Raw genomic sequence first — 17431 nt, forward strand, 5'->3', positions numbered from 1 at the left:
CCCTTGCGGCGTGTAAACGCAGGTGCGTGACTCGGCGTATCTCCCGAGCGCGCAATCACGGGCTGCGTATGACTACCACGGAGAATGATAAATGATGAGAGATTATACGACTTGCTCTCTATCCCTTCTGTTAAAATCATTTTTCGACATTTATGCTCGATTACGTTGCGCGATTATGTTATTTACCTAATCATTAAATAAACTTTGGTTTTTGAAAAAAATCAATAAATGCATTCTGCCAATGAAAAGCCCGTTTTTCGTTCGATAAAGCTCGACTAGATAACCATATGCGCGCGCACAAAATGTAAAATTGATAACCTAAAAAAACAATGATCAAAATCGGGACGTAAGATGTCGTAAAAGTATTTTCAGACATCTTATGTAATGTTTAAATGACAATTTTAAGACGTTTAATAATTTTAAACATGCGTGTCGTTTGGGAAAGAAAGATATAATTGTATAATCGACTGCTTTTGTAGGAAAAATGTTGAAATGCGAATTAAGTTTCTGGCTATATATAATAAATTATATAATTATTATAAATTCAACCGTATTATTTTATTTCATCCTACCTGAAACTTTTAATGGCAATAAGAGTCTATTAACACATTGTTTCAACAGTTTTTTTCACTTTCAAAGAACGAATTACGTTATAAAATAATCAAAAATGTCTTCCCTCAACTTCCAATATAAATCCCCAATAAAACCTGTTTTAAATTATTGTAAATAATTTTACATTTCAAGCATTACTGTACTGTATATTTTGACCAAGATATATATATAACAAAAATAAATTTTAATCCGCGTATATACAATAAATGGATGAGTTTGTATTGATTGTAACATCCTAAATATTTTACTGTTTATAAAGGTTTATATTTATGTCCAGGAAAAGGTATTAGAAATTTCATTTTTATAGTAAAAATTTATCTTATATAAATACAAAATAACTTATTTACACAAAATGTAAGGCACATTTATATTGACATAAATTACAACTGCGTTTTTGCTAATTATGATTTTATCTTTTTACATAAAGTCAACTGAATTAGAAATTCAAAAAATGTGTTTCAAAAAAGAAAAGAATTTCATATTCATGTGCATTTAAGTAAAATTCTAGACTGTCTCATATTCTTATTTAAAAAAAAAAACAATTGAGCAAATAGATTTTTTTCTAATAAAGTAGTTTTTGCAGTTTTAATATTTTTTAAATGAATGGGTCGATACTTAATTCTTAAAGATGTAAAATTCCAAAACAAAATGCTAAGATCGTCACCAGGTAAGAGTCATTTTACTTGTTCATGCGAACGATGATGGAAAACAAACGAAATACCGCTATCCCAACACTGTCGTAATGGTATATCTGGTAAATGCCGTGAATTATGTGAGTGTCGCCAGTCAGACAAATCAGAATTGCAATCGGACTGCTCCGATGGACCCTTCACCTCGATACCATTAATGCAACGTTTGCACTTAAACCTAAATAAAAAATATTATATTTATGCCAAATATATGAAAATAAATTTAAAATAATAGTTTATGTTATTTCATACTTTGCATGCGTATCAGAAACTGTATTCTCCTCCAATTTAAATAAATCGCGCAAATCATTTATGGTGAAATGTCTCGCCACATCGTCTTCTTGATCGACCACCGTGGAACTCAACGCTTTCTTATGGGCTTGTCTCTGAAATATTTTCTCTTCTATCGTTCCAGTCTGAAAATAAAAAAAAACATATGAAATATATAAATATATATAATTTACTTATAAATATATTAATTTATATATATATATATTTTTTTCATTATTTATTGTTCGATAAAAATATTATTCTGTTACTGACAGAAAGAAAACGATAGACAAAACATGGTTTCTTTTGACCATCTCTCCATACTCTGGCCATCGCTTGGTCATCATTTGCAGGATTCCAATCTGGATCAAACATGACGAGACGATTCGCACCGATGAGATTCAAACCGCATCCACCAGCTTTTGAGCTAAGCATGAAGATGAAATCGTTGCTGTTCTCACTATTAAAATTGTCAACCACTTTGGCTCTTTTTTTAATTGTCATCGTGCCGTCGAGTCTCACATAATTGTAGGAACGTTTGTGACAAAGCTTCTCGAACAAATCGAGAGTCTGTGTGTAATTAGATACTAAAACTATTTTGTCGTTTGTTGTAGTTTTAATAGACGCCAGTAGGCAATCAAGAACCATCAATTTTCCTGACATTTCTGGTACCAGTTCTCTGAAACAAAGATTATTCTTTTATCAAATAACATTTATTAATTAAATAACTAATAAATTTGTTTTACCTTGTCGAATACTTTGGCGGTAATAACAACGCAGCTTTTTCAAATCCCTCTGCCTTTTCCATAATTTTATCATATATCAAGTCGGGATGATTACATAGCTTTTTTAAGAGAGTTATGGCAGCCAAAGCGGATAGGCTACCCCCTTTTCTTGGATTATCACTTTCTATATAAAAAATATAAAATATATTTCATAAAATATTGAGACATTATTCTTTATCTCAAAGTTTGTTTAAAAAAATCGTATACCTTCCATAGATTTTTTAATACTATCACTCTGTATAAAATTCTTGTAGAGACGCGTTTGAAGTTCAGTCATTTTAATGCATACTACGAGTTCGTGCTTCAGTGGTAAATATTTCGAGAGCAAAGCGCTAGTACGTCTAATGAGACATTTATTAACAATGGATACTAAGTCATTCAAACGTTCCTGAGCGCGTTCACGTTCCGAGTCTGTCGCAGCTGCGTCCTGGCCACGTAATATGGGTATCTCGTATTTTTTTCGAAATTCCTAAAAGAATAACTCAAGCAATATAAAATGTAAATTATAACATAAGCTAACGTACGTGGTTATTGTACATTGTTTACCTGTGCAGTTCCTAATAATCCTTGATTAACAAAGTGTACAAGGGAAAAGTATTCCAAAAGATCATTTTGTATAGGCGTTCCGCTGAGTAATACTCTTTTCTTGGCTTTCAAATTTATTAAGGATTGGTATGTTTGATTTTCAGAATTCTTTAAGCGGTGACCCTCGTCGCACAACACGAGGCCCACTTCGTCTTGATGCAGAACGTGTGCATGTAAGCGAAATGTTTCATAGCTTATAATGAGAATAGGAGTAACGCATCTACCATAAGTTTTCATAAAACGGATAAGTTGCGTATCAATATCTGCTTTCTTTCCACCATCAATAGCAAGAATGTTGACCATGTTATTTAACCATTTATTAATTTCATTGTACCAATTTTTCACTAGAGAACTGGGCGCGACTATAATTGCTTTCTCTATCAGTGGTTTAGCCTCTGGTCCTACACATGCAATACAAATATTTTTTTTACTAAATTATTCCTTTCATCTTCTAAATTTATAATAATTTCAAATATTTTACCTTGCTTTAGCAATGTCCACAATAGAGTTATGCATTGCAGGGTTTTACCTAGACCCATTTCATCTGCCATGATACAGCCATATGCGTTTTCTATACGTTTTCCTGTTACACATTCATACATAAATTTCACTCCCTCACGTTGATGAGGACGTAACACATTGCACAATATAGGATCTACAACTACATGTACGAGTTGCTTGGACCTAAAAAAATTAGACATATGTATATCACATGATTGCTCAATCTTAAAATACACATCTTAAATATAAACTATAATGAAAACATTGTAAAAAAATGTGTATATATATGTGCATATGTTTAGCATATACATACGGATCTACTTTCAATCTTTCATGTTCTGATAATTCTGGTGGCGAATAGACAATTAACGCATTAGGTTCGTTAGGATCATGTAATGGCCTGCGTGGTCCTGGCAAACGTAATCCAAGAACTCGTCCAGACAATTGATAACCAGGTATTGGTATTTGAAATGGCTTACTGAGAAGTCTTCTCACTCTCTCTTCCTAATCAGAAACATATTATTTTAATACAGCAGCAAAACTAATTAAGATATGTAACAAAAATTAAGATTTACAAGTAAACTTACATGCTCAGATACTATTTTTTGCACCGTGAAGATGCCATTATCAGAAAGAGAAACAGCTTTATGTTCCGGTATTTGTATATCTTTGACATTCTTGGTAGTTCTCCTTTTTAATTTCTGCTCACAATCTTTGGTGTCAATTTTCTGACTCAAGTGCAGTTCCTCAATTTCCTGCGGTATATCTGAGAGTAAAGGCCGTTTTCCCCTTTGACTGGGCGCGAACGATCGAATCTTGCGTAACATGCAAAAAAACATTATATAGTTACAAGATATACTGTATATAATTCACTTTATCGTTATTCATAAATTCTATTACATCATATAAATATAAATTTAGTCATACAAATTGATACTTCAATATATTTAATTGGATAGACTCTTCTCTTTTTATTTCTCATTCTCATTAATTATTTTATTAATTAGTTGTAGCCACATGATAGCGCACATAACCCTATCGTCCATCGCTGAATAGAAGTTTTCGGAGATAACATGTTAATGAGTAAGAAAGCTGTAAATAACTTATAAATTATTACCATCTCAAACGTTCAAGTATTCATCCTGTTTGAAAATCTGCTTATTTACTACGTAATTCTCACTGATGATGAAAGTGGAGCGTACCGGTTAAACAAAGATCTCTTTCAAATTTGATTATTTGATCAATTTGACATTACATATGTCGTACGGCAGATTTTCTCCGATTGGCTATTCAATTTCTCAATAACCAATCACTTCTTGCAGCATTCATCTTTCTTCTTTCTTAACGTAACGAGAAGAAGAAAAGAGAGGGGTGATAAACGGTGCAAGAAGTTCAAGTGAAAAGAACAGACCTTATTTCGTGAGCGGCAGATTTAAATCTGTGAAAATTGATATTCGCTTTTTTCTCGTTTAAACATAAAAAAAATATATTGCTTCCTTAATTATGCGAAATCTCCATGTAATTCCTTTACGTGATTAAAAGAGAAAAACTCATGCATGTTATAAAAATATTTCACACATAGTTGCATAAAAATATATAACAAAAATGTTTAAAATATTTAAATTTTATTTGCTGTAACTATCTTAAATTATGAAGCAGTCAAATAACTTTGAATTCACTAGTATAAAACAATAATTTATATAATTTCAATAAATATAATATAAAAAATGTATTTTCTGATCATGTATAAAAAGTACTGCATAAACAGAAGAATTATTTATATAAGTATAAGTACCATATAAATCAAAGAATCAATGTATATACGTATTATTTCTATTTTATTCTATTTTAAATAACATTAAGATTAAATAAAGATTTAATCACAAAATTTGAAAAATGCATTTTAATTATATATCAAATATATCAAACGAGAATATTTAATATTGGTATAACAAAACTTAAGATTTGCCTAGTTGGAAGCATTTAAATAAACAAAGCGTTTTAAAGACAACAATTCTCTTTTAATTCTCTATTTCTAACATTTACAGTTTGTCTTTCACAAGACGATACACGATGATATTTCGCTCGGAACATTCTCTAAAGGTAACTGTACATAGTATTGAATATCTCTCCTTCGGATTGGCTCAAACGCACAAAGAATCTCATGTGTAAATTTCGCAATGGAATGTTGGAACGCACAAATACAACGTGATCGTGAATTCCTCTATGTGTTTTTTGTCTACATTAATACTGTATAATATATTACATTTTACAATGATTGCTTGGCGTGAGTGAGCACCGTCGCTCTAAAGCACAAAAGACACAATCTCAAATATACTGTAACAATATAAATCCAGCATTTATTATTTCCATGATAGAGATAACATATGTAGTCTGCAACTTTCAATTTTTGCATGTAAGATCTCCCAGAATAAAGCATATGTAATTATTCAGTTTACATATCAACATCGTTATTATCCATTTTACATTCTCATTGCACAAACATCAAAAAATGATATACGATTTTGTCCATATTTTTTAATAGTATGCAACAAAGGCGCGTTACTCTTTCATCTTTTTTCGTTATAATTCAAACGCGTATAGGCCGTTTAACTATTCTCTTTAATCATTCTCTTATTACATCAATCTTTCTTGTAAATATACAAGAACAGCCGTATTTTATTCCAATTAATGCCAAAGAGAAAGTAAATCGGACTTGTACGCGTAATTCCATTGAGAGAAATAAGCTTACGCATAAGATGATAAAAATAAAATGGTGATTAATGACGAGAATCTCTTGGATAGAACTCCGCGAGGGTGCTAGCTGGGATTCGTTTAAGCATCTCCTTGGGGAAGATTCGCAGAAGTTGCCAGCCAATGTCTAGCGATTCAAAGACCGTGCGGTTTTCGTAGCTGCCTTGCGAGATAAAGTTCTTCTCAAATTTGGACAAGAATTCCAAATATAACAAATCGTCCGGTGTCAACGCTTCTTCTCCCACGACGGCTTTCATCGCCTGGACGTCTTTTCCAATGGCGTAACATGCATACTGTACAAATATATTTAGAATTATAACAAATAATTAAAGAGATGTTTTTAGAATAACTAAAAAAATTGTGTAAAATAATATCATAATTTTATTTCGTAGATTAAAACTGCTTCTAATTTTTTTTATAATGTTAAACAACTCACCAACTGATTGGATACGTCAGAGTGATCCTTTCGTGTCATACCCTCGCCAATGGCAGACTTCATGAGACGCGACAGAGATGGTAGTACATTCACAGGTGGATAGATCTGTCTGTTGTACAGCTGACGATCAACGTAAATCTGACCTTCGGTAATATATCCGGTAAGATCAGGAATCGGGTGAGTGATGTCGTCGTTCGGCATAGTGAGAATTGGGATCTGCGTGATAGAGCCATTGCGTCCTTCCACACGGCCGGCGCGCTCGTAAATCGTGGCGAGATCGGTGTACATGTAGCCGGGGAACCCGCGTCTACCTGGTACTTCCTCACGAGCAGCCGATACCTCGCGCAACGCCTCAGCATACGAGGACATGTCCGTGAGAATGACCAGCACGTGTTTCTCGCACTGATACGCCAAAAATTCGGCCGCTGTCAGGGCAAGACGAGGTGTGATAATTCTTTCAATTGTCGGATCGTTGGCCAAATTCAAAAACAAGCACACGTTTTCCATTGAGCCGTTCTCCTCGAAGTCCTGCTTGAAGAAACGCGCGGTCTCCATGTTGACACCCATAGCCGCGAATACGATGGCAAAGTTGTCTTCGTGACTGTCAAGAACCGATTTGCCAGGCACTTTCACGAGACCTGCTTGACGACAGATTTGTGCGGCAATCTGTAAATAAGAATTAAAGAGTGAAATCTCGATCCAAAATATCAAAAGTACAAAATATTTTCATTATAAAGAACTGAATTTAATTTTGAAAAACGTATATAACGTGTGTGTCTAATTCAAAAGTAACAAAAAGATACATACCTCATTATGCGGCAGACCGGCAGCAGAGAAGATGGGAATCTTCTGGCCACGAGCGATGGAGTTCATAACGTCGATGGCCGATATTCCGGTTTGAATCATTTCCTCTGGATAGATGCGAGACCATGGATTGATAGGTTGTCCCTGAATGTCCAAATAATCTTCCGCGAGAATCGGCGGTCCCTTGTCAATCGGTTTTCCCGAACCGTTGAAGACACGACCCAACATGTCCTCGGACACTGGGGTACGCAGAATGTCACCGGTGAATTCACAATGAGTGTTCTTCGCGTCGATGCCAGATGTGCCTTCGAAAACTTGGACCACTGCTTTGGAACCAGAAACTTCCAACACCTGGCCGGAACGTAGAGAGCCATCGGCGAGCTTCAGTTGTACGATTTCAGCAAATTTCGGGAATTTTACTTCGTCCAATATCACTAATGGGCCGTTTACTCCAGATACTGTCTTATAAGCTAGAAAAAAAACAATAGTAATTAATTACTATCTAGAATTTAATTTTTGTTCTTAACTATTCTCTCTCTCTTAACCAAAGTATAGTTAAATATATAAAATATATTAAAATTTTACTTAAATATAATAACCAATCTTCTCACATCACGTAATATCAAAAATATATTTAAATATTTGTATGTTTCCTAAGTCCTATTAACTTATATTCTATTTTCGACATGTAAAATTGACTTATTAATTGCTTACAACTTATTTGAATGTAATAAATAAAAAATATGATATAAATACAAGTTTTTAAAATTAATAAACTAAACCTTTGCATTTTCCAAGAATAATTTTTATATATCCTTATCCATTAAAAATCTCATTAACTCTTAAATATGTTATATAATATTTGTTCAACTTTTGTTCAACATTGATTTCTTTCATACTATAATTTTAATTTAAGTGAATACTGACAATACGGGTTACGCCCATAGTCAAAAATATCACAGGATATTTAAACATTCACAAGTTGAGAAAAGCAACAGCTCATAGAATTATTTTCATATCATTCTAAGATTTTTCAGAAAATCTTTTTAAAGAGATCTTTTAAAAGTCTAAAAAGCAGCGACCCAAAGTGCGTAGCCACGAAGGCCACTCGCGCGAACCACGAGTTGTCCGCAGTCACATGACGCTGAAAAGAATCTCATCTTGAGAACGACAAACCCGTGAGAGTCCTCAGGAATCCCTCCTCGCGGATCCGAGGAAGGATTCCTGATGCGTTCGTCGCGAGTCTCCCTTCGGATCGCGCGCGAGATATCGAAATGTGGGATTTCAGGTAGGATCAGCTGATCCCAGGTTGGGAAATCATCGATCAGATGCTACGCCCCGTGTGTTCCTGAGCGTCCGCATTTCATCTGTCTCCGACGACACAGGCGTTACTTACTGAGACGAGGCTGCGCGATGAAATCCCGGGACACGGCGAGCACGTGCTCCTTGTTCGCCTGGTGGTTGCTCATCGACTTGGAATACATCTTGGGAGAGGCTGTATTTTCGCCACGTTACGTCTCGCAGTCGCGCGTTGTTATCCGTCACCGCACTGCCACTCCGAGTACTCCGACGAACAGCAGAAGATACTACTTCGCCGCTGCGTCGACGGAGAGAGAGAGAGAGAGAAGGACTGATGATGCGCTTGTAGAAGAGGAAAGGGAAAGGGAAAAGAGGATGAAGAACACACGGAAATTACGAAGAAGGAGCTCGGCAATGATTTTCCCAGGTCTCACACTTTGAAATTAATCACGTTTCTTAGAATAAACCACGATAGACGGAGCAGATATACGGTTCGGGAGAGAAATAAAGAACAGCGATTGTGGTGGTGGGAGAGATGAGAAAAGGATGGAAGACGAGACGAGGCACGTGCAATCACGTGGCTGGACTAGGTGAATCGTTACGCGTTCTTTTTGATGAGGTTCGCCGAGAAGATCGATACTTGATGTTGAGACAGGGCACGCAAAATTAAGGACAGCATCAACATTATTATTCGCAGGATTCACGAGCGACAGGGTCGTCGCGATTTCTTGACGTTTCTCGCCGGCGAGTGACGAAAAAAATGGCGGTTTCTTCAATGTATCGGAATGGACAGATCGTATTTGTACTGTAATTTCTGGATCTCTGATAATTTCTCGGCAATCGAGGTAGCGACAATTCATCGTGCAAACATGTATTCTGAATTAATTGTTGGTATTTTTGAGATAATAACAACGATAAAAGTAATAACCGAAATATTTTAATGGGCATGAATCGGCAATGATTTTTAAAAAATATTTTTCACTACCATGTACTTGTTTGATTTGCACATAGCTTATAATTGTTATAGCAAAACAATTGTTGAAAACTCTTGGTGAAAATTTTTCTCAGAATTTTTCAAAATGTTTGTATTAATTTATAACTTTTTAAGAAAATTTCTCAGATTGATTTCTCTATAATTCTTGATCAAATCTTATAAAATTTGAAAAAGTATTTTTTAGAAGTTACGGGATAATTAATTTTAAAAAATCTTAGAATATTTCACATATAAAAAAAAATTGAAGTAAAGATGTAAACTTTCTTTTATGCCCGATTTCTTCACGTCCAGTTATCTTGCGGTTAAAATTATCCAGGAGATCGGGCATTAGTAATTCTGCAAAGTGTTCGGTAGTGCTACGAGTTAGCCCTCCGAAATAGCAATAGTGCTAGATAGCGCATACACGATTGCTCGCGACTCTCGCGAGAGCTCGTGACGTCACGTGACTCGCGGTGCGGCGATACGTTCACGCAGCTCGCGATATGGCGCTACGTTCACGCGCCTCCCCGTGTTTCCCGCGATCCGCCTGTCGGAGTGTCGGCGATCGACGAATACCGTGTCAACGAAGTGCGTGCGGCACTCGCGACAGTGGAGTAGCTGGGCTGGGAGTAGTGGTCGTCGCGTTTCTCACGGACGTGTGTCGTGTAGGAGGGGTTCCTGTCGACTCGTGGTTGCGAGTTAGTCAGTCGAATTCAGTGCGCCCGTGAGAGGTGATACCGCTGGTGGACGACGTGATCGGTAGACAAAGTGATGGCGGCCCTTAAGCGAATCACCAGCCTGACCAGGGCGCTAGCGACGATGACGTCCGCCTCGCGGCCCTGCCTCCAGCACGCCACGAGGAAGACTTTCTTCACGTATGTAAATGAGCCCTCAATGCCGATTCCTGGCAAGGAACCCTGCTGGGTGAAAACCGCCGACGAGGCCATCGAGCAGGCCGAACTTGACTCAGGTAAATCGATGACGGTACCTTTAATTCCTTCCTTGACCTAAAAAAAGGCGTGAATTTCTCTCGCTAGATTAATTCGTAGCTCGCTAGATTAATCCTTAGATCACCAGTCGATCCTCACATTGCTATTTAACTGATTCCCTAACGTTGACTTTCTTTTTCTCCATTTATCTTATAGGTAAGACTGTAGTAAAAAGGAAGACAACGAATTGCTTTATCAGGCGTGGAATGTTGACGCAACTAGTTATTCAAATGCGAATCTTGGTGACTTAATGGAGTCGCGTTGGTCACCTGCATTACAAGCTCTGGAAATAGCTTGATCCGTCTCGCTCATCTGCAAATCAATTTTATCCTAAGACTTCTTATTGCAAAACATTTATAGTTATTTACGCTTTAACCAGTTATTTTACTCGCCACTTTGATTGAATTTGCTTCTGTAATCAAATCTTTCCATATTGTTCAATATTGTTTTTCATGAATTTTCAGGCGCGAGATACAGCTCCGTAGTTTAGGAGATTGAACAATCTATAGGATGATCAAAATGCATACATGGTCGATTGTCGATTCGTAAGAGCTGCCCCTATTATGCATATATATTGGACTTCCTCCTTAACGAGCCGCTTATCGCTCTCGCGATTGGATTAAACATGGTTAATGTAGGCGGCGAGAGATAGACAATAATAATGCGCTGCAAAAAGTTTTACGACATTACTCTTAAGCTTTGCGAATGCTCGTGTGCAAATGTCGTTTGTAGAAATTTGAATTATGAATCGAGTAAACATTACGATAATATTCAGAATAATTTTTAGAGGAAACACTTGTGAGAAATGTCTAGCACAGTTGTACGAATTTTAAATGATGATTTATAATTACACTCCGCACCTTTTTTTATGAAACGCACGTAACTAAATATTTAAATTTTGTGTGACAGATGGACGATAAATAATCAAGTTTGACTTGTTTACGTCACGATGTTTGCGCGAGCGTAAACTCGTCATACGTTTGCTATCTCTTCGCGAAATTTGGCCGCTTGATCACGGTCACGTGTGTACCTGTGTGTTCGGCTAAATTTCGCGCCGCGCATCCCACTTGTGAGATAATCGATTGCCAGTGCCTCGACTCGAGATATACTTAGTACGTCGCCTTGGATTCACGGCATTATTTTCGGGCATGACCTTCGCCTAGACAATACTTTACGCGTCCGTGACAATAAATGCAATTTACTTACTTTTTTTTTCGTTTCATCATTATGCTTGTCATTCTCACGCGCAATTTTCAATTTGTTCGTGTTCAAGAGTGGTACGTCCGTAAATTAAAATTAATATTAAACGCGTACGTTTATTTGTCCCATATGCAAATTGGTATTAGCTAACAGTTAAGCAAAAAAGAAAAAAAAAGATTAGTCTCTAAGCTCTCTGGGTCGAGACTCTTCAGAGTCGTGTCTTAGTTTCTTTGATAATATAAACAATTAAGGACGTAAATTCAAATGAGTAAATTTGTGTATCTTTTAAATTATTCTGCAGATTTAATTAAAATTTAGTTCAAAATTTATATCATACAGGAAGATAGAATTTATTATGTATGTAAATATTTCTGATGTAAATGCCTAATTGACTAAGTTTTATATATATTAATCAATCAACATTCATTTATGCTTTGTGCATTGATTATCGAAATTCGAGCGGAATATTGCTAACCTTGCTCGATACTGGTATGCAGTGTGTTGTAAATTGTTTGAACGTTCGATAAAATCGATTCGATAACACGATAAATATACGTATACGTTGTGCATTACAAACGAAGTATGTATTCTGCTGATAACAAAAACCGAACGAATTAAAAGCAGGTGTAAAAAAATTCTTTGTTTAGCCGTTACTAAGAACTGAACGCGTAAAACATTGTGAAAATGATTTTGTGTCTATTTTTCCCGCATAAACAGATTATACACAGTTTGTAATTTACATGCATAACTTCTTACATTTATAATTTGTTTATCCAATTTATATACGTAATGAGACCCGCACGAATATTATGCGAATAACATAAATGGAAGCCACGTAAGATCAGAATCGTTTCGAGAGAGTTACAGCATTCGCGGTACACTGGGTTTTTTTATTCTTGTGATGCACAATTTAGAGTGATGTCATTCTGACGTAAGGTGTCCTTGATACTCGCAGTGCCGTCTCTGTACATCCTCGTTAAATCAGCGAGTTCTTTAAACCTTATCTTTGCGGGATTTACAAAGTTTTTTTTAATTACTTTTTCATTCGTATTATGACGCGCTTTACGCGTCTTCCGATCTGAAAAAATTCGCTCACAACTGCAGATGAACGGACACAGTATTGACCTCGACATGCAAATATGCAGATACGCGCTTACATGTATATATACGTAAATATCAAAGTCTAGTCCCCGCTTAAATATAGCCTGCCAACTGACATTTTGCTAACTCGCGTTTTGCGGCGGTAAACCAGATCATTTTAAGTGGATTATATCGCCGTGATGTGTAAACATCTGCCTTATTCTCTCTCTTTGCGCAATGACGCTCGCTTTACGTAAAAGAATGCCTTACACGAACTTATTTGTAGTCACAAAATCATTTCAATATCTTGAAACTTTGTCAAATTGTCAGCGGCGCCTTTCAATCGGAAAAGACTCATTCGTCAGTTAAAACACGTAAATGACGAGTGTTTATATATTCGACACGGATATGCGTCATACATGGATCACATAATATTAGTAATTATGCGAGTGTACATTGCGTTCTGATAAGAGATAAAAGCATATTGTACGGGAAAATTAAAAAATTCAACTTACAATAATTCTTTGCATTATCCTCTACATTATCTTCGGAGTTTAAAACTCTTCTAATTTAACGTAATATGTGTTATACATGATTTACACACACACACACACACACACACCAAGCTAGTCTAAAAGTTTTAAACCTTGAAGATAATCATGTAAAGATACATAATAATGCGAAGAATTATTGTAACCTAAATTTTTTAATTAGTTCAAATAAATAAATTATATGTTTTAAACATGAGTCAATCAAAATAATGTCGATGCAGGAATAATACAGGAATTTATATTCTCGCCTTCATAACAAAAAAACTTTGATAAAATGCGCGCGATAACATCTGCCGAACATCCGTCTACTATCAACGAAGTTGATTTAGTAATAGGTATTATTTTCTCGCTGTAGATAACGTTTCGTAATATTGGATGTGTGAAATTGTTAATTAGCTTGCTCACTGGATGATTACTTTACGAAAATTGTTTATTATACGATTCCGCCAGAATGCACTTTAATTTAATAACATAAACAAACATGAAATAAATTTCGTAACACTTAGATACGATTTTATTAATAGTATTTACTAGTAGATATGATAGCTTTACGATAAACCATATAAATATTAGACCACGTTGCTGTAATCTATAGTACATTGATGTACGATCCAAAGTACAAAAATATTCGTACGTTAGACTCTTTCTATTAGCGCAGCATAAAATAATTTGTTCTTTATTAACCTTTGTAATTGAATACATTACGTAGCAATAACATTCAACAATAATATGATATGCATACGTATGATACGAATAATACTTTGAGGAAGGATGTTTCTCGTTCATCATATGATTCACTGTCAAAAATGTATCGATAAACTCTTATTTGTACAAATTACCGATTATAACTAAAATCACGCACAAAAATTAGCTACGTAAATATTTGTAATCCTATCTGTGTAAATATTAAACTTTTATCGAAATCTAAGATAATGTACGAAGTGTTAAAGTACGAAGTTCAAAAAATGATGAGGAACGTTGTCACGGTGATGCAAACGTTATTTTAAATCACTAGAAGATGCATTTAAATTCCATAGCGCGCACTCAGAAATAGATTATAAAATCTTATTTTTGATTTCTGATTTAACGTTAAGCGAATTCTGTCTCTCAAAGTCTCAAGTCTCAACAGAATCTTGATCTGTGTGAGAATATTCCTCAACTTTTTTTGTTATTTTATTCGCAGATCAGACGGTGTACGTCCAGGGCGCGGCGGCGACACCCGTTGAATTACTGAGAGCGATGACCGACTACGGAGTGCGCTGCGATGTGAGAAACGTCCGTTTGTATCACATGCATCTCGAGGGGCCAGCTCCATTCGCTAAGCCAGAAAACGCAAGTATGTTACATATGTAATCTCCTGCTGTATTTTTTTCTTAATATCTCAATAACAACTCGACAGTTTAGCGAGTTGTTTTGCTTCCCGCACTTTTCTGTGCCGTACAGTTGGCTTCGCACTTCTGACTTTTGTTTCTTTCGTTTTATATAATTTGTGCTTTACAACTTTGTTTCGTATAACTTTCCGTTCAATCAAGTCTGTATCTAAAATTAATTTTTTTTGAAAATTGGTTACAAGTACATTTTATTTCAGAAGCTTATTTTCTGAAAGATAAACCCTAAGTTTTTTAAAATTCAATCCGAGAAATTTACGAAAAGAAATAATATCGAATTTTTGTTGAAAAAAATCTACTTTGAATTCATAGAAAACTTTAGGAACAAAACTTTTCTACTAAACGTATTCTTACGAACTTTTAATGTATTTATGTATTTAGAGCACTTCAGATCCATCAGTTTGTTTATTGGTGGCAACGTGCGACCCGCGGTGAACGCAGGCAACGCTGACTGCATTCCCATTTTCTTGCACGAAATTCCGCGTCTCTTCAAAGAGGGCTATCTTAAACCCGACATCGCACTCATTCATGTGTCTCCACCGGACGAAAAGGGTTACTGCTCTTTTGGCACCAGCGTAGACTGCGCCCGGTCCGCCGTGAGTCATTCCAAACGTGTCGTAGGTAAATCTCAGAAAAAAATCTCGCGAGATTAATTTCTCCTTTTGGTAGATTGAATTTAAAGTAGATCAAAACTCTTTTTGCAGCCTTAGTCAATAAGTACATGCCTAGGACTTTCGGTGACGCTCTCATTCATGAGAGCCACTTGGATTTTGCTGTGGAGCACCACAAACCTTTACCAGTTCATCCAGTGAAAGCACCCTCCAAGGCTGAGCAGCTGATCGGTAAGCACATTGCCGAGAATCTGGTGGTAGACGGTGCTACGCTACAGCTTGGTATCGGCAGCATACCCGATGCCGTATTATCGCTGCTGAGTAATCACAAGGACCTGGGTATCCACAGCGAGATGTTCAGCGATGGCGTAGTGGACCTTGTGAACAAGGGTTGCATCACGAACAATCAGAAGACGATGCACCGAGGCCGAATTGTCGGTTCATTCTGCGTGGGCTCAGAAAAGCTCTACGAATTTATGGATAACAATCCTTTTATAGGTCAGTTCGTGTTTTATTTTTTATTTGAAATTGTTGTTAATTGGCAAATTTCGAAGTAGCATATCCAACGATTTTCATCTTTTACAGAGATGCTGGTGGTAGATTACGTCAATGATCCTAGAATAGTTGCCAAACAACCGAAGATGACGGCTATCAATTCATGTATTGAAGTAGATCTTACCGGTCAGATCTGTTCGGACAGTATTGGAACAAGAATGTACTCCGGTTTCGGTGGACAATTAGATTTTATTACGGGTGCTGCGATGAGTGAAGATCGGGAAGGAAAGCCAATCATAGCGCTTCAATCGGTTACCGCTAAGGGCCATAGTAAAATACAGCCGGTTCTGACATTGGGTAAGAAAATTATCGAAACAATTTTTATTTTTTATAGATTTGATATAATTCCGTACATGAATCTTTAAATGAAAAATATGGGAAGCAGTCTACTAAAAAAACTCAATATATTATTTAAAAAATGAGATTTTAAATTTAAATTTATATAAAATTAAATTTTTTAAATTTTGTAGAACGTGCCTATATTTTTAATGAAAAAGTGGATTTATATTTAAAATAATTTTAATATGCTGTAAACATATAAGATGAATTGTAATCAATCAATTTCATTACGCTGTATTAACAGGTGCCGGTGTAGTCACAAACAGAGCGGTGGTGCGATATGTCGTGACGGAGCAAGGAATCGCCAGTTTATTCGGCAAGAGTCTTCAACAACGTGCGTACGCATTGATCCAGGTGGCTCATCCCGATCATAGAGAAGCACTTGAGAAAGGTGCATTCGAACGCCTAAAAGTGATGCCTGCCCCTTAAACCGAAAAAAAAACGTGATATAGGAAATCATATTTAATAGCATTTTACAATCGGTCACCCTCGTGTGCTTTAGCCACGCACAACGGCCAATCATCACAGTGTTGCGAAGTGTCTTCTTCTTGTACTATATTGTACGTGCTCTCTTACTGGAAGACAATTCGCCGGCCTTCTAGAATCCGCGAGGTAAAGAGTGAGAAAAAAAATATACACTAGACCGAAAAGTTAATGTGCTAAATTGTATCATGTATGTAAGAGTAATGCAAGATTGCACTTGTTTCCATATATACATATATATTATACATAGATTTAATTTAAGCCACGTATTTTATATTATCGCGAAATGAAACGTGTCTCGAATGTTTGTGTTTCGAAACACAGACAATGGCGCAACTCGGAGCCGTTTTTAGATGTAAACATTTTTTATATTAAATCTGTCAACGTTCCTTTGTATTTTCGTGTTACCATTGTAATGATAAAGTTTGAAGTAGTAACACACAGGAAGAAATATATAAGATGAGGACGCTAATATTGTTGATATTTTATTGTTTCCTATATATGCATTATCTTTACAAAGATAGAAT

General features: G+C 35.9%; 3 protein-coding genes across 3 annotated transcripts; 1 reads left to right on the forward strand and 2 right to left on the reverse strand.

The window, feature by feature from the left end:
- Positions 1 to 135: 135 nt before the first annotated feature.
- On the reverse strand, positions 136 to 4994 carry LOC105837226 (DNA repair and recombination protein RAD54-like). Its single transcript, XM_012681810.3, has 10 exons — positions 4560 to 4994; positions 4030 to 4257; positions 3756 to 3946; positions 3423 to 3625; positions 2903 to 3342; positions 2564 to 2825; positions 2318 to 2480; positions 1845 to 2250; positions 1554 to 1717; positions 136 to 1479 (listed from the first exon to the last, which is right to left on the reverse strand). The coding sequence occupies exons 1-10, from the start codon at positions 4560 to 4562 to the stop codon at positions 1287 to 1289; spliced, it is 2253 nt and encodes a 750-aa protein (XP_012537264.2). The 5' UTR covers positions 4563 to 4994; the 3' UTR covers positions 136 to 1286.
- A 447-nt stretch (positions 4995 to 5441) lies between these two features.
- LOC105837210 (V-type proton ATPase subunit B) lies at positions 5442 to 9232 on the reverse strand. The gene is made up of 4 exons (XM_012681789.3): positions 8833 to 9232; positions 7440 to 7906; positions 6633 to 7298; positions 5442 to 6489 (listed from the first exon to the last, which is right to left on the reverse strand). Exons 1-4 carry the CDS (start codon positions 8918 to 8920, stop codon positions 6223 to 6225), a joined length of 1488 nt encoding a protein of 495 aa, XP_012537243.1. The 5' UTR covers positions 8921 to 9232; the 3' UTR covers positions 5442 to 6222.
- A 966-nt stretch (positions 9233 to 10198) lies between these two features.
- Positions 10199 to 17376, forward strand: LOC105837211 (4-hydroxybutyrate coenzyme A transferase). The gene is made up of 6 exons (XM_012681790.3): positions 10199 to 10678; positions 14712 to 14864; positions 15298 to 15537; positions 15621 to 16025; positions 16113 to 16379; positions 16666 to 17376. The coding sequence occupies exons 1-6, from the start codon at positions 10480 to 10482 to the stop codon at positions 16848 to 16850; spliced, it is 1449 nt and encodes a 482-aa protein (XP_012537244.1). The 5' UTR covers positions 10199 to 10479; the 3' UTR covers positions 16851 to 17376.
- Positions 17377 to 17431: the final 55 nt, after the last annotated feature.

The sequence above is a fragment of the Monomorium pharaonis genome, chromosome 1, assembly GCF_013373865.1.
Source record: "Monomorium pharaonis isolate MP-MQ-018 chromosome 1, ASM1337386v2, whole genome shotgun sequence".
Classification (NCBI taxonomy): Eukaryota; Metazoa; Arthropoda; class Insecta; order Hymenoptera; family Formicidae; genus Monomorium; species Monomorium pharaonis.

Bases quoted from the DNA above. Each gene is read 5' to 3' on its own strand.
- LOC105837211 (XM_012681790.3), top strand. From the start codon at position 10,480: ATGGCGGCCCTTAAGCGAATCACCAGCCTGACCAGGGCGCTAGCGACG. The intron at 14,865-15,297 runs GTATGTTACATA...TTATGTATTTAG, and splicing joins CGCTAAGCCAGAAAACGCAA to AGCACTTCAGATCCATCAGT. The intron at 16,380-16,665 runs GTAAGAAAATTA...CTGTATTAACAG, and splicing joins ACAGCCGGTTCTGACATTGG to GTGCCGGTGTAGTCACAAAC.
- LOC105837210 (XM_012681789.3), bottom strand. From the start codon at position 8,920: ATGTATTCCAAGTCGATGAGCAACCACCAGGCGAACAAGGAGCACGTG. The intron at 7,299-7,439 runs GTATGTATCTTT...TCTTATTTACAG, and splicing joins CCGGTCTGCCGCATAATGAG to ATTGCCGCACAAATCTGTCG. The intron at 6,490-6,632 runs GTGAGTTGTTTA...ATATTTGTACAG, and splicing joins CTGACGTATCCAATCAGTTG to TATGCATGTTACGCCATTGG.
- LOC105837226 (XM_012681810.3), bottom strand. The intron at 2,251-2,317 runs GTAAAACAAATT...TCTTTGTTTCAG, and splicing joins CCGCCAAAGTATTCGACAAG to AGAACTGGTACCAGAAATGT. The intron at 1,718-1,844 runs GTCAGTAACAGA...TTTTATTTTCAG, and splicing joins TTGTCTATCGTTTTCTTTCT to ACTGGAACGATAGAAGAGAA.